The sequence below is a fragment of the Typopeltis vanoorti genome, chromosome 4 (assembly GCF_054136105.1).
Source record: "Typopeltis vanoorti isolate ZY-2024b chromosome 4, IOZ_Tvanoo_1.0, whole genome shotgun sequence".
NCBI classification, from domain to species: domain Eukaryota; kingdom Metazoa; phylum Arthropoda; class Arachnida; order Uropygi; family Thelyphonidae; genus Typopeltis; species Typopeltis vanoorti.
In genome coordinates this window covers 170269915-170292574 of record NC_143552.1, presented here as the reverse complement: position 1 = coordinate 170292574, position 22660 = coordinate 170269915, and the positions used below count along the sequence as shown (strand labels likewise).

At 35.0% G+C, this 22660-nt stretch overlaps 1 protein-coding gene across 1 annotated transcript in view; it reads right to left on the bottom strand.

Moving 5' to 3' along the window:
• Positions 1-22660, bottom strand: part of LOC150107842 (cilia- and flagella-associated protein 251-like) — a 619793-nt gene that overhangs the window by 354463 nt on the left and 242670 nt on the right. Inside the window, exon 9 of the mRNA XM_090392197.1 lies at positions 8551-8595. Coding sequence (XP_090248323.1) covers positions 8551-8595 — 45 coding nt within the window. The remainder of the gene's footprint in view (positions 1-8550; positions 8596-22660) is intronic.

Below are 22660 nucleotides of genomic sequence, written 5' to 3'. Positions count from 1 at the left end.
ACGGTACAAACTGCCTTAGACGATAGATATATAAGATCTGATAATGTTGGAGTCTTGACAAGTAACAGACTGATTTGGAGGAAAATTGTAGATAGGAAGTTAGTAATGATGTAAATTTTTCATGTAGTACTATTATATCCTGTACACCCCTTGAGGATACATGTCAGAAATTTGATGATGATGTCTTCAAACATGGTTATGTATGTGGTGAAGGGGTAGAAAAATATGCTTTGGGTTCATACCTTTTAAGTATTTCTGTGGAGGGAAAAGAGAAAATTTTAGAACAAGCACGACTAATTATAAGAATAGGCTAGGCGGTAATTTATTATGCCTATACACAAATGGCAGGAGTATCAGAAACAAAGTGGTTGAGTTCGTTGCTTTAATGAACACAATGTGGCCTAAGACTGTTGGCATTAGTGAAACCTGGCTATCAAAATCAGATATGGTAAATGGGATCGAGTGTAGTGAGTGTACTATTTTTAGGAATGACAGAAGAGATAGTGGAGGAGGAGGAGTAATACTAATGATATCAGCCAACTTGAGTCCAGTTAGGGAAGAAACACAAGAAAATAATGATGGTAATGTCCCATGTAGCAGTGAGTTTGAGGCTATCTGGTGGGAAGTGGAGGTTAACAAAATGAAAATATGGTGGGTGTTGCTATAGACCTGGTGGCTCAGTTGCAGGGGACAAAGAAATGCATCGCCAATTTAGTCTTATAGGTACCAAACAAATGATAACTATCAGTGATTTTAATTTTCCAAACATTGATTGGGTAGAAGAGAAATCTCATAATAAGAAAGAAGAGGAATTTACTGAATTGTTGCGAGACAACTTTCTCAAGCAGCATGTGAAAGAAGGAGCTCGAGGTCAAAGAATGTTGGATTTGCTCATAGCATTAGAAGGGATCAAGAATATGAATATTTTACCAACTGGTGACAGTGATCATGCTGTACTTTCTTGGGAAGTATCTAATTGTATTGATGCTCTGATTAAAACAGGTTACATGCTGAACTACAAAGCTGGAAATTATGATAAACTTAGGAGAATACTATCTTTGGTCCCATGGTATCAGTTATTGAATGGGAAAAATGTCAGCAATGCACAGGGAATCTCTGAAAAAGTGCTTAAATGAGGAGGTATCTGAACATTCGAACACTATCCCTAGTGTTTGAAGAATAAATTGGTTGGGAGTGAAATGGATGTGCAACCTTATTAAGCAAGAGATCCACAAGAAGAAGATGATGTGGAAAGAATATCATGAGAATAAGAGTGAGAGAAGTTATGAAATATATAAAGCTCAGGTAGAAAAGTAACAAGTATTGTGAGGAAAGCTAAATTGAAGTATGAAAAGAAATTGACCATGCAAACTAAAAGCAATCCAAAAGAATTTTATTGTCATGCCACAAGCAAAAGAAAGAATGAATGTGGAACAATAACTTTCCTGAACACAGATCGTACTTGAGTGTCAGAAGCTAATGAGATTGTTCAGTTAATGAGTGCTCATTTTGCTAAGATATATCAACCAGGTGTATGTAACATTGTGCACAGTGCTACTGCTACATTAAATGAAGAGTTAGAGGTTCATGAAAATGAGGTTGAAGAGCTGTTGAACAACCTGGTTAAGAATTTGTCTATAGGGACAGATGGAATATGAGCCCGTTTGTTAAAGGAATGTTTAGTCAAATTGGCTATGACTTTCACATATATGTATAACTTGAGTCTCAGCTGAGGAACTATCATACATTCCTTCCACAGGAATGGAAGGAATGTATGATAGTTCCATTGTACAAGGGTGGTGCAAACACTGATGTGTCTAACTACTGACCTATCAGTATTTCTGGTGCGGCAGTGAAGGTTTTAGAGATGTTGGTAAGAACTAGCATACAAAAATGAGTAGACAAATATGCTATACTCTGCAAGGAACAGGTTTACTAAAGGAAGGTCATATTTTAGCAATTTGCTCATATTTAATAACAATGTTACGGCCGAGTTGGATAAAGGGAATGGATACACTATGATGATGTTGGATTTTTCTAAGACATTTGATAGGATGCTACATGAAAGGCTGTTGCATAAACTGGATATCAAAAAGTGGTATACAGTCAGAGTGAATCTGCCAGATTTAGGGTGACCAGTGGCATACCTCAGGGTTCAGTCCTTGGGCCATTATTGTTCAGTCTATACATTAATGACATCAGGCAGGGTCTAATATCAGATGTGCAATTGTTTGCCAATGATACAAAGATAGGTAGGGCAATCAGGGATGCTCCTGACATTCAGCAATTACAAAATGATTTGAACAGACTGTAAATTTGGGCAAACAAAAATGGCTGTCAGTTTAATGTTAGTAAGTGTAAAGTTATGCGCTTTGGCTTGATTAGAGTTCCAGTGGCATATTATATTAGCAATGTTATACTACAAGAAACTGAAGAGATGTTGGATCTTAGTGTATTGGCGAATAGGAATTTAAAGTTCTAAGATCACATAGCAAAAGTTGCAAATACAACTCAGAGGATAATTGTGATGTTGAAGTGAACCTTGACATGTAAGGATAAGGAAGTCATTTTGCCTCTTTATAAGGCTTTGATAAGACCACACCTTTATTACTGCATGCATATTTGGTCTCCCAGGTTCCAAGGGTGCAAAGAAGAGTTACAAAGATTATATCTGGATTATGGGATTTAGATTATTAGGACAGATTGCGAGTATGTGGATTGCAGACTCTGGTTAGCAGGAGAAAGAGGAGTGATATGATAGAGGTCTATTAACTTTTGAATGGATGTTATAGGACATAACACTGATGAAATTTTTCGTTATATGGAAGGTGGAGAGAGAACATGGGGACATCCATGGAAGTTAAGTTTGTTCATTCACAGTTAAGATAGTGGTAAGAACTAGGTTCTTCTCCCAGAGAGCAGTGAGTGAGTGCATCATTAGGGGTGTGAGTGCATCTAGTGTGAATGAATTTAAGGGAAGGTATGATAGCTGGTTTGGGTGATTTATAGCCTCCCTCAATGAGTCCCTGACTCCCTGGAGGTCTCAGATTATAACAACAACAACAATAATAATAATAATAATAATAATAATAATAATAACAACAACAACAACATATTGGGAAATCCCCATACGTTATTTTATTGGGAAAAATCCCCATGTTAGGTTTGATGCTATTGAACTTGTCACAAGTTTGAGACCATTCAAACTTGTGAATTTGAAGCATAGCGATGGTGACTATTAAGGTTTTTGTAAGATTATTTTGTTTTTTATATGAATCATTTAAAAAATTTTTTGGGTATGTACTACTAAACTTCAAACTTTAGAAAATTATTGAAGAACATGAAAATATGCCACATCAAGTTTTCGATGCATCAAATGACTGTGTGGCATTACTTATATGCAATAATATATATGTATGGAGATTATGGTGCTAGTTTACAGATTGCTAATTCTCAAGAAATGAAAGATGTAAATAAAAATGGATTACCATTTTTGAAAACTGAAATATAGTATATTGAAAACCAAATAAAAAAAAGCTTGGGTAACTGCTGATTTATTTAAAGAATGGTTTAAATTATTACTAATCAGTTATTACTATTTTTTAATAAAAATTAAGTTTTTATGATAGTAATAAAAAAATGTGTGCAGATTTGTTAACTTTTGAAATGCATCACTCTTTTATGTACTGGTTCTTAGACAAAATATAAACAATTTTGTGCTACATGGATTCAATAGGAATCCAACTACTATGTTATATGAGGCTTACTTGTACAATATTTTGTCTTTTATGTTTCTTTGTAGCTTCTTACTGCAAGCATGGATGTCTGTGAATGTCTTTAGATGGAAGATAATTTGTATTTCTCACCATATTAAAATCATAAATCAACAAAGAAATGTAAAAGACAAAATGTGCCTGTTAGTTGGAGAGTGGACAAGCTATCCACTAAGAAGCTAGGGTGGTTGGTAAATGTTATCAGCCAGTGGGAAAATATCACCTGGCTTAATATTTAGTGGAGGCTTGAACGGGCTGGACAAATTTTCAGGCTTGGTCTCCAGCTGGTAAATCTAAATCTAAATCTCAGCCCACCTGCAGTACTACAATCTTTTGCAAATGGAATTCACATTAAAAACAGACTAGCTAAACAAAACACAACATAATTAATGCAATATGGCAAAGTCATACAAAAAAGAGATATAGTTAATTTATTGCCCTGTATCATGAAATGGACATGATGATATTGGTAACTGGATTGTTATGTTAGATTTCATTACTAACTTTTGAAAGGAGATGAAAAAAAAACTCACAAACTAAAAGTTATTGAAAAGTCCTGACCAAAGTACCACAGGCACAATGGCATGCTAAAATAAATTCATTGCAACAAACTCTAAACTATTAAAAAAAATTCCCATGGTTTCTATTGCAATGACCGAAATGAGAGTTAACTGTGCAGATCTCTAATGCCAATTATAAGTATGCACAGTGATATGGCTAGGCTGCCTAATCTGGGTTCTGTTTTTTTTTAATCAGGAAAATTAGAAAAAAAATAGAATTTAAACATAGAAAATACAGACAAATCAAACAAGAATAAAACTGCTGGCCTGGTTGGCTGATTAGCATATCCGCTCTCCAGCAAAAAGGCTGTGGATTCGAATCCCACTGTGGGCATAGATGTTTGTGATAGTCTGTGAAAATACTACTGGTGGTGATGGCGTTCATGTAGATGATGATGATAGTTGCAATTCATTGTAGTTGTTGGATTGAGCAGTGGAGACAGAGAGTTTTAGAGTAGGTGCCCACCCTCGATGAGTTTGGACTCCCTGGAAGTGTCATGTAATAATAATAATAATAATAATAACTATATATAGAGAAGATATCATAGCTATAATTCTTAAACAATGATTAAGATATTTTGGACACAATATTTTGGAGAAAGTCCTTTCAAAATTAACAAATATAGTCTTGAATGGAATAATTGGAGGAAGATGATCAAATCAAACCAAAAAGACAGACCAAAGAGAACTTGGCTAAAGTCTTTGAAGGAAAGGTTATAATTATCAAGCTTCAGAGAGAGGGAGAGAGAGATGACAGAAATGGAAGGATACAGAACCAGATGGCAAAGATTTGTTCATAGGGGACTCAACCCATCATCTGATAGTTGAGAAAGATGAAGAAGAATTTGTATTCTCCAAGTTCAGTTTTCTGATATTCTAAACTGCAATTAAAGTCCTACCTAAATAAATTCCTAAGCGAGATTACTCTACCAATACCATGTGCAACCACGTGGTGGAGCTGATTATATATCCCAATGTTCATGGTTCTTGTGTGTGATAAAGAAAAAAAAAAGGCCCTGACCTCAATGACAAGAATCAAACCCAGGTCTTTGCCAACCAAAGAAAAATGTCCCATCAACCATTTAACTGGGCAGTCAGATGGCTGACTCATTAAGTAGTATACACTGCTGGAAATGATGGTGAGTGCAGAAAGCAAATCAATTTGGATCATGGTATGATTAATATTAAGACAAGCTACAAGAGCAAGAAATATGGTAGGCATCTGGAAAATTAAGTGGAAGAAGCTTGTCTTATGGTAAAGAGAGAAAGGCAGCAACTTTTCTAATAAGACAAAATACCATATAGATGATGAGAGGATTTAAAATTTTTGTAATATGCACATATATCCCTTTAACATAAGGCAGGGGAATAAAAGTAATTTCTTCTTGAGCTGTAGAGACAGGAATTCTATAGATGCTGAAAAACGTTTTTGATGAAGGCCTTTCTGAAACCATCTGACAAGAAAGATGATTTGATGTAATGTACTTCTTTATGTAGAAAGTCATTTTACAGAACAGAAAGCATGGACACGATGTAGTATGATGTTAACAGTCTCAATTTTTTTAATAGGATGATGGTATGACTCTACATGAATATAATGGCCTGTGACTTTTCTTCTTATACACTGAGAACTGTAGTCTGCTATCAGGTTTACTAAGAATTAGTAGATAAAAAATAGATTTGTTTACTAAGAATTAGTAGATAAAAAATATATTTAATATGTTTTCTTTTTTTAAAAATGAACTGTATTTATGATTATATTTATTATTTTAATTATTTATTATATTATTATATAAACAGACTCATTTATTTTGAATATAAAATTTTCTAAATCAGAAAAAGAACCATTTCAAATTGCAAAGATGTTGTTGACATATCTGTACTAAAGTCTAGGTCTGTGATCAATATCAGTGAGAAGACACTGTCATTGTTCAAAGTGTTCCATAAAGTAGTTAGCAAGTGGGGAAGAAAGAAAACTTCACAGAAAGAAAACTTCAACCTTCAATTTGTTGGTATAATTTATTTTGAATAGCAAACTATCAAGAGTGAACAACAAATTAAAAGGTTTAACAATATCAGAAAGAAAATTGTGCTTAATTAATTTGATGGTGTCTGACAAAGATGCCATTGCAGAGGGACACTATATATGAGCTGATCAGAATATTAAAAGGGCTCAAAAAAAGATAATAAATTTTGTTCCTGAAGTCCAAGTGTTCTTAATATGAGTAGAGTTTTCCTGTGAAGTCAGAAAGTAAATTTGACAAATACTTAGATAACTTACCAGTAGGACGACCGATACAGTTAACAACAGGTCTACTAGGAATACTAGGTTTGTGAATCTTGGGGATGTGCATGAAAGAGAGACTGGCTGATGATTCAGATGAAAGTTGATGAAAAGAAGAAGGAAGAACTTAATATTATGAAGAAAGAGACAAAGGTTAATCACATATCAGTGTATGGGGACTCGATCATTAGAGGTGTGATTAAGTGCACAAAATATGCTTTCCTGGTGAAACAATGAAACAAATAACTGCTACATTGAAGAAAAGGAAATACTGGGCATCAAAATTAGTGGTAGTCAAGGGCACAAATGACTTAAGAGAGTGGTCCGAAAAGTTCTCGACCTAACAATAAAAAAAAAGATTTTTAATTTCGAAATTATTTTTATTTTTCAACATAATCTCCCTTAAGACTAATACATTTATTCCAGTGATGCTCCAGCGCCATTATCCCATCCCTGTAGTGGTTCTCAGTAAGATCTGAAAAATACCCTCCACAGCTGCAATCACCTCTTGATTCAAAGAAAAATGCTGACCATTGAGGAAGAATTTTAGTTTTGGGAAGAGACAGAAGTCAGAGGGGGGGAGCCAAATCTGGGGAATAGGGTGGATGTTCCAACAATTCATAGTGAAGATCCCTTAATTTTCCTTGCCAAAACACCTTTGTGGGCAGGTGCATTGTCCTGATAAAACATGATTTCTTTCTTCTGCAAAACAGGTTTTTCTCACGAATTTTTTCATCTAGTATGGTTAAAAGATCGGAATAATATTCCCGGGTTATTGTTTTACCCTTTTCAAGATAATTAATAAACAAAATGTCTTTAGCATCACAAAATACTGTCATGACCTTTCCTGCTGATGGAACGGATTTTGTCATCTTTGGCACTGAACAACTGGCTTCTGTCCACTGTTTTGACTACTGTTTGGATTATGGTGTGTAATGGTGAATCCAAGTCTCATCCATAGTAATAAATTGACGCACAAAATCAGTTTTATTCTTGTTAAAACGCTCCAACACTGTTCAGAGATTTTCATGCGAGTGAAGTTTTGATCCGCTGTGAGTAAGCGCAGCACTCATCTTGCGCAAACGTTTTTATATGCAATTCTTCATGCAAAATATATCCTACACGTTCTTTTGAAATGCCTATAGTCTCAGCAATTTCACACACTTTGACTCGCTGGTCATCCAATACAATATCATGCATTTGATCAATGATTTCTGGTGTGGTTACACTTTTTGGATGTCCTTCACATGGATCATCTTCAAGGCTGGTATGGCCGCATTTAAACTCAGCAACCCATTTCTTAATTATCGAAATCGAGTGCCTGTAAACTTTTATGAACTTCCAACGAATTTCTTTTGGTGTTAAACCTTCTTTTACAAAGATGTTATTATTATTATTATTACTATTACATCACACCTCCAGGGAGTTCAAAGACTCATCGAGGAAGGGCATCTACTCTACAACTCCTCATCTCACTACTCCACCAACCTTCATCATCTAACACCAATGCCATCTATTGCCGACTACCACCACTAGTGCTTTCACAGACAATCACAAACATCCATTCCCATGGTGGGATTCGAACCTGCAGCCTTGCTGGAGAGCGGACGGATATGCTAACCACTCGGCCAACCACGCAAGCATATAACCACACAATACTCGATTTTATTCATTTCAAGGGATACAGACAACACTTTTGCTTCAGACAGCTGTATAAAACAAACTACTTTATAGAATGATTTGCAATTTCATGTGGATGCTTATGACAGATGACCCACAGATAAAATTTCTACCATTAAATATTAAGTTATTAAATATTAAGTTATTTAATGTGAGTTATTTGTTTCTTTTATATTTAGTGGTATGTCTACTTAGGTTCTTCCAATTATAAAACACATATCACTTTCATAAAATTACAATCTTTTCCACTCACCTTACAATTAAAAATGGGAGCATGGCAGTCTAATTCCAGATCACTCTGAAATGCATATCAAAAGTACATATTATATCACATAACACTGACATATCAGTAATATATATCCACTAAATTTCAGCAATTCTTAATTTTTTCTAAAATGCATAGCTATTGAATTATAGTATACATAACAGGGATCCCAAAAGTCACTATGTATTTCAGTGAAACTGTGATTTTCAAATAAATTTCATAACAAGTATATTTATTCTTTTTTACATAAAACATGAGTATCTGTAAAGTGTTAAAGATGATTTTATAATTTTCATTAATTTTTTGATGTTTTTTTCTTCAGACCTATAATATCCTGCGGCAAAGGAATAAAGTTGTAAAATTAGGAAACACTTTTCAAGGAGATTTCATACACCCAATCCTACAGCCAATGCGATTTGAGCACTGGTGAATAAGTTTAAAAGATATGAATTTGTGTGTGTGTGTCATGAGGAGAACATGCCCAAGGTCTGTGAAAAGTGCAAAAAGTTTCCTCATCACTGAACAAGATATTGTCAATTAGGCTGTTATTTTGGATTTGTTTGACACTTTGTGCACACATTATTGCTCGAAGCAGACAGTCTGCTTCTTCTTCTTCTTCATGCAGGTCATGCAATAATTCGGATGTGATATGGTTTTTTCATCAATGTCTAATACTACATTCTACAAACTGATGTCTTGGATATGTTTAGTCTTTGAGATCCCTCCCTAACTGATAAACCTGGGTCCTCTTCAAAGATTTCCAAACTAATTTGATGCTTTCACTTGTTATCTTTGGGCATCCACTTCTCTCCTCCTCATCATTCACAGCTCCAGTTCTTTTAAACTTATTCACCAGTGTTCTAATTGCATTGTCTAGAGGACTGTGGCTATGAAATCTCCTTGAAGAGCTTAGTCTAAATTTGCAATGCTTCATTCCTTTAATGCAGGATGTTAAAGCAAAAATCACTCTTAAACATTTATCATGAATTATGGGCCTGAAAAGAAAACATTTAAAAAATTAATAAACATTATAAAATCATCTTTTAGACATTAAAAATATTTATGCTTTATGAAAAATGAATAAATATACTTGTATAATGAAATTTATTTGAAACTCACACCGTTTTACCAAAATACACAGTGACGTTTGGGACACCCTGTATTACTATTATTATTATTGATACACCTCCAAGAACTCAATGAGGGAGGGCACTCTAATCTATTACATGCAAATTACTGAACTACTGCCTTCACTACTGAAATTCATCAACTACACAAAACCCTACCATCATCTACACATGCCATCTACTGCCAATTTGTCTGTAAATTACATGTATTCTCCTGGCCGATTTGCCTGTATTTGTCTGTTTTGTCCCAGAAAAACTTGGGTTTCTAGGACAAAAAAAAAAAAAAAAAATCCTGGTACCTCCATATGAGATCGACTAACTCATCTTCAACTGAAAAAGCCTATATGAAGATTCCTCTCATCACAATGAGAATTAAACTCAAGGGATGAGTTTCCAATCAAAGGATGCAATGTATCTATTATGGAGATTATAAAAAAAAAAAAAATCCTCTTGTCATGATGAGATCACACCTAAGTCTTTTCCATTTGAAGAGCAATTTCCCCATCATTCTTCCAATGGAAAAGTACAAAGCACTAATGAAGCAGACAAGGGCAAGGGATATTGGTAAAAGAAAATAGGACTAACCTAGATCAAAGGTATACAAAACTGCAAGAGTAGTCAAGATGAGGTGAAGGATTATAGTAATAATGATATTGTGAATGTTCAAGATGTAATTTACAGATATTACAATACAAATAATAACAGAATGAACTTATATAATAAATTGTTAATTAACAAATAATAATAACAATAATAATATTCAGTTATATTGCAAATATAACTGTAAGGTTAAAAAAGAGAACAGAATTAAATATTAAAAAAACAAAAAAGCAAATGTTACAAATATAAGGTGTTTTAACAAGCACAAGGAGAGATCAATCTGTTTACCATTAATGATGAAACATTTATTTAAATTTAGTTGTAGCAGAATATGGTGTGCAGTTCAAAGATTCTAGTAGTAAGACTTATACGTTGGTTAGACATAACTGGTAATTAATTTACGGAATTCACAATGCATATGAAGTATATTAATTAAAGATACTTTAATGAATCACTTCTATATTTCGGCAATGTCACATTGCCATCTTCGGGAACATAAAGATATGGTATGTGCACTAAGGAACTAACAAAGCAAATGAGGAAGAAAGTAATAAACTAATTCTGTTCCTAAAGTCCTAATGGTGCCCTCTTGCGGGCTAATTTGGTAGTCTTGGCCGTTGGGCTGAAGTTCTCATAATGAAAGTCTCCCAAATTTGGGGCAGTTTCATGCACCCAAATTTGTTGAGGTTAGGAACGTTTTTTAGAGCTGCTGAAGATTCTTTGAACAATCTTTCGTATTTAAACTTGCTGTGATGGATTATTTTTGTTTTCTTCCAACGAATTTTATGGTGGGTATCTAAGGCATGGTCTGCCAACCCAGAGCGGCTGTACTGGTGAAACCGGATGTAGTCTTGGTGTTCTGAAATCCTGATATTTGTTGTTCTGCCTGTTTGGCCAAAGTAGGACAATCCTACTTTGGCCAAACAGGCAGAACAACAAATATCAGGATTTCAGAACACCAAGACTACATCCGGTTTCACCAGTACAGCCGCTCTGGGTTGGCAGACCATGCCTTAGATACCCACCATAAAATTCGTTGGAAGAAAACAAAAATAATCCATCACAGCAAGTTTAAATACGAAAGATTGTTCAAAGAATCTTCAGCAGCTCTAAAAAACGTTCCTAACCTCAACAAATTTGGGTGCATGAAACTGCCCCAAATTTGGGAGACTTTCATTATGAGAACTTCAGCCCAACGGCCAAGACTACCAAATTAGCCCGCAAGAGGGCACCATTAGGACTTTAGGAACAGAATTAGTTTATTACTTTCTTCCTCATTTGCTTTGTTAGTTCCTTAGTGCACATACCATATCTTTATGTTCCCGAAGATGGCAATGTGACATTGCCGAAATATAGAAGTTCAAAGATGTCTGGAGTGAACTTAATGGACAAAGGGACTGGTACATGCCTGATAGATTAAATTTGAATAGTTTTAGAGCTAAATTTTTTGGAGAAACTATTGTTTAACAAGAGACTGCAAACTCAAAGAAACCAGAGGGGCATGCATGTGTCCAGCCACACCTTGGACAATTAAGTGTGAGTACAGAAACGATCACACAATGCTGAGTACAGTTTGAATTTGAGTGGATTGGTAATTACATCATGCAAGAATAATTGTGCCACCAAAGGGATGTTAACATGCATGAACATTAATGCCAGAGGCATCAGAAATAAAAGGGAAGAGATTCTGGCATTGGTCAGCTCAACTTGGCCAAATAGTACTGGCATTAGTGAGACTTGATTGACAGAAGATGATATAACAGGAACAGAATGTAAGGGATATTGTATTTTCTCGAGGAATAGATGAAATAAGAGAGGTGGAGAGGTATTACCAATGATAACCAAAGAACTGCAATCAAAAAAAGTAAAAGTTAAGGAGAATTTTAAGACCGAGGGTTGATGGTTTGAGTCTATATGGTGTGAGAAAGAAGCCAACAACATAAATATATTGGGTGTGATATAGATTGGAGAATGCATAGAAAGATGTGGATGTGATGCAATGGCACACTATCACAATGAATGCATGTCAAGAAATTATTATGGAGGACATCAACTATGAAGACACATATTGGAGGAAGAAAAGCACATGACAAGATGGAAATGAAATCTATATGATTACAAAGGAATAATTACCTGAAACAACATGTGATGAAGGAAATCTAGATGTTTAAGAATACTGGATCTGGTAATAGCATCAGAAGATATATACTCTGCCTCTGAATGGGGAAAGTGCCATGTAGGCTTGTCCTGGAAGTTGCTAAACATTGGAATTTCTTTGTTAAAAAACTAGAACTACAAAACTGGCAATTATATGGTTTATATTATATTATTATATTATATATGGTTTTAATACTAGAGGGATAGGACAGGTTTAGGGTTTCGAGGTGCAAAAGGAGAGTGTGTTCCAAATACTGAGTACTCTGGATACCAGTAACGCTGTTGGACTGGATGGTATTTCACCACGGGTTTTGAGAGAATGTGCTAAAGAACTGAAAGCTCGGTTGACCTGGCTTTTTCAATAAAAGTCTGGCAGCAGGAAAGGTATCCAGGGAATGGAAGGAAGGTAAGACAGCGCAGCTACATAAGGGCGGTAGCAGACTGGAAGTATCTAATTATAGGCCTGTTCGTGTGCCATCAGTAGTTGTTAAGGTCTTGGAGAAATTAGTGAGGGGCTGCATACAACATTGGGCAGATGAGGGTAATGTTATCTGTGAGAATCAACATGATTTGTTAAGGGGTGCTCTTGCTGATAATAAAGTGACAAGAGCAGTTGAAGAGGGAAAGGCATATATTGCTATTTTTTTGGATTCCCCAAAGACAATTGACAGGGTGCCACATGATTAGCTGATATTTAAGTTGCAGCACATGGATTTAAATGTCAGGTTAGTCAAATAGATTCAGGATTGACTGACTGATAGGTATCAGAGAGTTATATATGGTGGGGCAATATCAAGAAAGCAGAAGGTTATAAGTGGGGGGGTTCCACAGGGCTCAGTACTGGGACTTGTATTGTTCAACCTTTATATCAATGATATTGTCAATATATTGCAAGGGGACATTCAGTTGTTTGCAGATGATGTGAAGCTGGGAAGAGTTATCAGGAATAGTGCAGATGTGGCAGCCCTGCAAGCGGATTTGAATAAACTAGACAGATAGACAAATGAATGGGGGGTTTCGGTTCAATGCAGCAAAATGTAAAGTCTTGAGGTTTGGGATCTATCTATCAATGGGAGGATGCATACTCGATTGGAAGAGCTGTACTGGAGGAGGTAGGGGAGACAAGAGATCTGGGAGTGATGATTGATAGAAAACTAAAATTCAGGGAGCATATTGCAAAGGTGGTGAGGGTAACGCAGAGGATTGCTGCAATACTGAGAAGGACAATGACCTGCAGAGATAAAAGAGTTATCATTCCGTTGTATAAGAATCTGATCAGCCCACACTTAGACTATTGTTCTCACATTTGGTCCCCTGGATTTGAAGGGGATAAATTGACTGTGGAAAGGGTACAGAGACGGATAACAAAGATGGTTTCAGGACTGTACAATATGAGTTATGAGGATCGACTGAGGGAATGTGGACTGCAGAGATTGGTGGATAGAATAAGGAGAGGTGATATGATCGAGACTTTTAAACTGTTGAGAGGCAGTTACAGGGTAGAGAGTTCCTTCACTTGGTGGAATGGTGGGAAGGAGCGATGACAAGGAACATTCCTGAAAGTTACGAAAGGAGGCTGTGCGCAAGAGGGTGAGGGTGGTTGAACCTTGGAATGCATTGCCTGAGAGAGTGTTGGAGCAGGAACGGTCAATGTGTTCAAGAAGTGGTATAATACACTTTGTGTTTCCTAAAAACGACCTCCCACGATGAGTCTTTTGACTCCATGGAGGTCTGGATAATAATAATAATAACAAACTTAGAAGACACCCTGGAGAAGTGCATAGCATAAGAGGCTACAAGGGGAGAATGTCAACATGGGAAATGGTCAGGGGTTGAGGGAAGCAGCATAAGTCTACATATCTAGAGTCAGGACAATAAACCAAGTGGGAGTTAAATGGATGAACAGAATGTGACATCCTTCTTGACATACAGACTACAAGAATGCTATTATTATCACCTATATTTGAAGCACCTCTGAAAAAATAGCCAGAACTTTAAATAAATAAATATAATCTCTAACACTGCTTTCATTCTTCATGTGATGCTGACAACTCTTACTGCTCTCCTAAAGACCAAATCCCTCCTCTCTCTCTCTCTCTGTTCCAAATGTGTACAATTTTCCTTGTTCCTGAAACTTATCATATTATAACTTCAGATCCGCCAATGTCTGCCTTACAAAAAAAATAAATAAAATAAAATAAAATAAAAACTGCCACAACTATGGTCTGTGAGATTCAGCTTACCAGAATCAAATGGAAATAAACTTGCCTCACTGCAGCAAATACAAACCTGATTTTTTTTTTCAATCAGCATATGTAAAATATAAACCCAATCTAAATAAATATAGCTGTGTTAAATTTTACAAGATTTGATAAACACTTCATTAATTCTTGGCTATTGGTTAGACCTCCTAACCAATAGCCAAGGTAAGTCACCAGCCCTCTTCCACTTACTATGTGTCTGTTTTTCAAATTATTACAATTTTTATCCTATATTTCAGAAGATGAAATGATTAAAGAAATGTGAAAGAGAGTTTTAAAGAAGTGCTTGAAGATAATAGTAAGGTAGTATACACAAAAAACAGGCCAACCAACTGTAAGATAGCAAGTGTGAAAGGCAAAAGAAGAAGAAAATAAAATACTGAATGACATTGAGAAAGTAATTCAGGGCATAAAAAAATTGTGAAAATAAGGCAAGAGATGAAGCAATTGCAGAGTGTTGGAAAATAATAGATATGTATAAAAAAGCAAGAAAGACCCTGGAAGAAAACATGACATCATGAATGTGGTGAATGAAAGATTCAAGAATAGCCATCTATAGAGATTCAAATATTAGAGGTATGGTTAATGAGAAATGCATAAGCTGTATGTATGTACCTTATCTGGGAATAGAATGAGCAGAGCGATTGAAGCACTGGAAATGAGAATAAGAGTTGGTAGTGGCAATAGGCCAAATGATTTGGATAAGGATGGGTATTAAGATTCATTTTACCTTTCTTTTAGTGTTACACAGTGATTAGCATTCATTTTAGAAATTATGGACTTTACAACCATGTTATAAATAACTCTTTTAATATTCCAACGTTTCGATCTTCATATCAAGATCATCATCTAGAGCAGGGTTTCTAACTGTGTTCTATGGAAGGTGAATAGATGTTTCACGAGAAGTTCTGGAATTTGTCATTTTGGTTTCTAAGCATTTTTCATGAATAAATATTTTATAGTAGAAATATTCTGAGGAGAATAATATTTGTGAATATGTCGAAAAGCTCAGCCCCAGAATGCCTAATAACATCTGTGTATCGTTAATTTTCACACATAGAAACCTTTCAACATTTGGGAAAGGGAATACCGCTGTTTATGACTGATCATAAAAATTGCCTGCAAGCGTATTATAACAATGGTGGCATATCCTCTGTTCTCAAAACTGAAGGAAATAACTTCTGTGTAGCAAATGTCAGTAACCTAGAGCCATATTTTTAAACATGGAAATATTCACGAATTATCGTTAATTTTCACACATCAAAATCTTTCAACAATTGGGAAAGAGAATACTGTCGTTTATGCCGTTGTTCTGAAACCGGAGTGCGGTGATTTTTTTAAAATACGAATACAGATTTAAATTCTATATGAATAAGAGACAAGGGACTTTGTTTAATTTTGGTATTAAGAAATCTCTTATTGAAGGTGTTTGTGATGGAACAGATAGTGAGTCATCCACCTCAAGCCTACAAAGCGATCTCCAGGATGTACAAAAGGAGGAGAAAACTACCAGTACACAGGAGAAAAAGTTTGCATTCACTCATAGTACTTATAATAATATTATAAATATATTTGGTGATCAGAATAGGATATGTCAATGAAAATCAGCACAAATTAATTTAATGATGGTTTATTGAAGCTTTAATTAAAGCAATTAAATTAAACTCTAATTGATGTTTAATTAATTATTAATTAATAATAAAAATCAGCTATATTACCAATTAATTATTAATACATTACAAAATAACCAAGGTGTTCTGTGAAAATTTCAGGATTTGTGAAGTGTTCCGGTGTAGAAAAAGTTTGAGAAACCCTGATCTGGAGCATACACAAATAGTAAGCTAGAGAAACAATGATTTGATCACGTTATTCTACTGTCATGACCTCTAGTGAAAAGAAAAAAAAAAAAAAAATTTATAAACTACATCAAGCTGAATTCTATTAATGATAACATGAATAAATATTTTTTCTTACAGATGGTTTTCTTTCCGTAACAATGATGTCCTATTTTTAGCATTACAATTTTTATTTTTGATTTAGGATCCTGAATTTTCTGCAGTCCTGTTTATAGTTGCTCTTAGAAAGGAAGGTTGTTCCGTGCGTTGAACATATGCCTTCCATATGTTTGGGATTTCTAAACCATCATTATTGTTCAGATTGGGGTGGTTGATAATAATCTTACAGGCTTCCTTAAATTTGCATTCATACCATGTTTTGGTGTGATGTAGACAACTAGTGCTTTTCCAGTCAATTCTATGTAAGGTATTTAGGGCATGATCAGATCTTCACCATAATTATTATATTTAATGTGTCGTTTATGTTCTTTTTGTCTGATAGGAATTGTGCATCCTGTTTCTCTTATATATGGTGTGTTACAGGTGCAATAAACATGGGCCAGCGGAGGGAGTGGGTTTTTGGATGAGTTGAGTAAGCTTTTTAATTTTGCAGGAGGTTTAAAGGTGGCTTTGAGGTTGTATGTTTGTAGTATTCTGTTTATTTTATCTGATGTCCCTTTAATGTAGGGAATGTAGGAAATGAAATGTAAAATGAAAAATAAAAGAAATGGGTATTAAGAGGTTGCTGAGGAGAGTAAAAGATAATATTGTGGTAAGAAAGCTAGTCAGTGTGCTGCCTAGATATAATGGTGATGAATTGCCAGTGAGTGAAGATTATGAATGGTATTCTAGCAGAGTCAAGTGATGAGAAAGGAGTTCATTTCATGAACATGTGGGATGAATTTGGAGGGATTTGATGGAGCAGTTTAACAGCGATAAACTACATTTAAATGGATTTAGTGTGAGTCAGATGGAAAAACTGTTGTTGCAAGAGAGACGGTAATGACTGAAGTGAATGGAAGACCTAAGTAAGCAAGAAGTGATGTGGAAGAGCAGGAAACTATGATAGGAATGGAAAGGTGAGTGGTGAGAGTGAAGTGAATGGAAAATCATAGTAAGCAAGAAGTGACGTAGACAAGCAGAATGGGGTGGATTCAGAAGTAAATAAATGTGTGAGTAGACAAGAGAAGACTGAAATAGACTGTGTTCTGCAGAAGCATTTGGTTCTGGGAGAGAGTTGTAGGTGAGAATGAGGATGGAATCTTCACAAGAATAGAGATGGAGTGATGTGATATGATATTTCTCATGAAAAGAGACAAGACAGAAAGGTAGGAGGAGGAGTGATGTCAAAGGGAGCAGAGGAGTTATATCCATAAAAGAAATGAATTTCTTGAGTTTTTGTGAGACAACTACTGCAGGAAGTACACAAGGATGAGTCTTCAATTTGATTATCTCATCAGAAGATGTTACTGTAAATGGGGTACCAAATCTTCCTCTAGTTGGTAAAAGTGACCATGAAATGATCACTTGTATGGAGGCTAGCTTAGTACAAAGAGCTGTACAAAGTAAAATAGTTGACATACTAAATGATAAAAGATTTAATGCTCATGAATGTGACATTATGCAGAACTTAAGTGCATTGGAAGTGGGTAGACACTGATAATTGCATCACTTCAGAGTACAAAGAGCACACTCAGAAGGAAATTCAGTTGTCACAGCATAGTGCAGTATGAGCAGAAATTAGCTAATCACACCATGAAAATCCTAGGGAGCTCTTCTGATATTGTCGCAAGTAGAAGGAATGATTATGGTAAGATGATAGTAATGGATGAAAACATTGAGGTCTTCTGTGAGAAAGGGATATATGTGGAAGTATAAATTCAGTGATTTTGACAAACTCAGAAGATGGCTTGTAGCAATATCATGTCATGAGGAATAGGATGGAAAGGAGTGCAGCACTGCTTGGTCCCCAAATCAGGAACTATCCAGGAGAGATAAATAAGGTAAGAAGGAAATGGATGAATGAAGAGATACGTATGCAATTTGTAAGAAAGCATTATGGAGGTAGCACAAGATGAGTAGTTTCATGTGAACTACAAAGAGAAAGGTAAATTAAGTAGTCAAGGTAGCTAGCAAAAGTGCAGCAGTTAGTTAATGAGACAAATAACAAAACAAAAAAGGAAGTTCTTTCAATATATGGTGGCAGTAGTAGAATGACGCTGGTTAGTGAGGATGGTACAATGATCAAAAATGTGCTTGATATAATTGATAATAAATGAGCAATTCATAAAAGATTTAATACTCATGAATGTGACACTGTGCAGAACTTAAGTGCATGGGGGGGGGGGCACTGATGGGACATGGTCAACTGGGCTATGGCCAAGTGGGTGATGGAATAAAAGATCAAATATGCAATTCTATTCTGTTAATCTATTACCAGGTAAAAATTAATTAAAAGAATGGTATAAACATAAAATTTGAAAAATCTTGCTTATAATTAAGTTTATTTTTATTGTGTAGTTAGGTTAGGTTAGGTAACTTGAAAAATCTCACTCATAATTAAGTTTATTTAAGTTTATTTTTATTGTGTAGTTAGGTTAAGTTAGGTTATTTGAAACTTCTCGCTTATAATTAAGTTTATTTAAGTTTATTTTTATTGTATAGTTAGGTTAGGCTAGGTTAGGTTACTACAAATTAAACTGCAAATTATGTTTGTTAATTACAAAATAACATTACTAAATGAATTAAAAAAATGTATTTTTTCATTATTTTAATATTGTGCAATTATAACTTTTCATTTTTAAATCTTTTTGGGCCACTCTTTTTAACCATCTCTTTCTTAATTCATTTACAATTCGTAATTCTACACAATAAAAATAAACTTAATTATAAGCGAGATTTTTCAAATTTTATGTTTATACCATTCTTTTAACTCATTTTTCAAAAAAATATTATTTAAATTTACCTGGTAATAGATCAATAGAATAGAATAGAATTGCATATTTGATCATTTATTCCATCACCCAGTTGTCGTGTACCCCACTGATGGCTGCATCAGTTCAGAGCACAAAGAGCACACTTGGAAGGCAATTCAGTTGTCAAGGACAGCATAGTAGAGTATGAGCAGAAATTAGCTAATCGGGCCATGAAAATCCTAAGGAGCTATTCTGATATTGTCGCAAGTAGAAGAAGGAATGATTATGGTAAGATGATGGTAATGATAAAAACATTAAATTGATAGCTGCTGAAGAGGATGTAGGCAAGGATTTGTTAAAAGAAAAGTCATGTTTTACAAATTTATTTATGTAATACTACCAAGGTAATAAATGCATTTGACAAGAGCAATGCAAATACAGTCATACAGTGCAATATAGCAATCCCTCAATTAGTGCGACTAATACATTCTTTAAAACAGGTGCATTAATTGAAAGCCTACTATTCGAGTATAATAACCTATGGAAAAAAAGTATAATTCGTTCTTCAAATTTCTTTTTTTACCCTTGATTTTTTTAATAAAAGAAATAGGGTATGTCTCAGGGCCTAGTTAAAGGAAAAGTATGAAGCTGAAAGACAATAAAACATATTCAAAATATAAATCTATTATCTGTTTAAGTTAAGGGATATTACATCCCATATCATTTCTTAGCCGAATAAGAAACTCAAAGAGTTCCATGCCGAATATAGTAGAAACTACATAAAGTTTGGCAATTCCAAGCGTAAGCAAATACCTGGATACTGCAGCAACTGACTCTTAAGGTAGTGCAAGCTGAGGCAAATCATGTCAAAGGTGGAGCAAGCTCCGATTACTATTCTTGATATTTACCCATAATGTGAACTTAGCTCCTAGGAGCTGTATTACTGTTCTACATTATGAGAGAAGATCACCACCCAGACCAGTTTCAACCTTTATTGAGGTCTCATCAGTGAGTAGGTAGACCTAGCTAATATCAAGTTTGTAGCAAACAGAACTTACAACCCTTCTATGAGTACTGCCGAGAGGTGTCCTAATAAATTATTGGATATATGAAGAGCCAAAGGCTTCAATTCAGCGACATACGACTTGTTTAAGTTAAGGGATATTACATTCCATATCATTTCTTAGCCAAATGAGAAACTCAAAGAGTTTCATGCCAAATATAGTAGAAACTATATAAAGTTCGGCGATTCCAAGTAAAAGCAAATACCTGGATACTGCAGCAACTGACCCTTAAGGTAGTGCAAGCTGAGGCAACTCATGTCAGAGGTGGAGCAAGCTCCGATTACTATTCTTGATATTTACCCATAAGGTGAACTTAGCTCCTAGGAGCTGTATTACTGTTCTACATTATGAGAGAAGGTCACTACCCAGACCGGTTTCAACCTTTATTGAGGTCTCATCAGTGAGTAGGAAACAGAACTTACAACCCTTCTATGAGTATTGCCGAGAGGTGTCCTAATAAATTATTGGATATATGAAGAGCCAAAGGCTTCAATTCAGCGACATACGACTTGTTTAAGTTAAGGGATATTACATTCCATATCATTTCTTAGCCGAATGAGAAACTCAAAGAGTTTCATGCCAAATATAGTAGAAACTATATAAAGTTCGGCGATTCCAAGTGTAAGCAAATACCTGGATACTGCAGCAACTGACCCTTAAGGTAGTGCAAGCTGAGGCAACTCATGTCAGAGGTGGAGCAAGCTCCGATTACTATTCTTGATATTTACCCATAAGGTGAACTTAGCTCCTAGGAGCTGTATTACTGTTCTACATTATGAGAGAAGGTCACTACCCAGACCGGTTTCAACCTTTATTGAGGTCTCATCAGTGAGTAGGTAGACCTAGCTAATATCAAGTTTGTAGCGAACAGAACTTACAACCCTTCTATGAGTATTGCCGAGAGGTGTCCTAATAAATTATTAGATATATGAAGAGCCAAAGGCTTCAATTCGGTGACATATGACTTGTTTAAGTTAAGGGATATTACATCCCATATCGTTTATATGTCATATGCCGTATGTCATATGTATACGTCATATGTTGGCGATTCCAAGAGTAAAGCAAATACCTGGATACTGTCCTGTAGTATCCAGGTATTTGCTTACACTTGGAATCGCCGAACTTTATATAGTTTCTACTATATTCGGCATGAACTCTTTGAGTTTCTTATTCGGCTAAGAAACGATATGGGATGTAATATCCCTTAACTTAAACAAGTCATATGTCGCCGAATTGAAGCCTTTGGCTCTTCATATATCTAATGTTGGATCCTACTTCATCTCAATCTATACCTTGGATCCGATATTTAGTTATTACGATGTTCTTAACTAGTTGATAGGTTGCAAGTTGACTTCTAATTCAAATATAGAGAAAATTTATATTTAAAGACTGCACCACTCTATATCTGAATTAATTCAAGAACTGAAGAAAAACCAACTCACAACTATCTCTCCTTTTAGATGTTAATATTATATATACTGGCCGAGAATATTTATCTTACTTAATTTACCCACTTTGGTTCGAATATTTTATGAATGGTGCAGTAAAAGAGATTCAGGCAAAATACAACTTTTGATTAACAAAAACAAACATTTAATTTTAAAATCACAAATTTTACACTTAACTTCAAATCACTAATTAAGTTATTAGAAACACTTCAGCCTTCCTGGCAATACAGTCATACAAACTCAGACAATAGTAATTCTGATATCGCTATTACAGTTTTCTCACAGTTCCTTAAGTTCCAAATATAATAAAATTGCAGTAACACCTCTTCACAAACAAACACTTTTAATTTTACACTTCAGTTAATCCTCCGCAATAGTTAGTGTTAATATAAGGATATTCTAGGATGAAACTCACACACTTCTCTGTATAGAAATATTAATGGTTGGAATAATCTTACCGATAATCTTCTATCTTCATCTACTTATACACTTTTTATAACTGTAAACACTTTATACAGTAAACGGCACTCATTAAATAATTCTTCTAAGCAATAACTGAATTAATCATCGGTCATAATACACATAAACAAACATTGTTGCATAAAGTACTACTGATCACTCATGAAATAAGGCAACACAATAATTCCTTAACTTTAGGTTTTATATGCACAGTTGTTCATTCCTCCGGCAT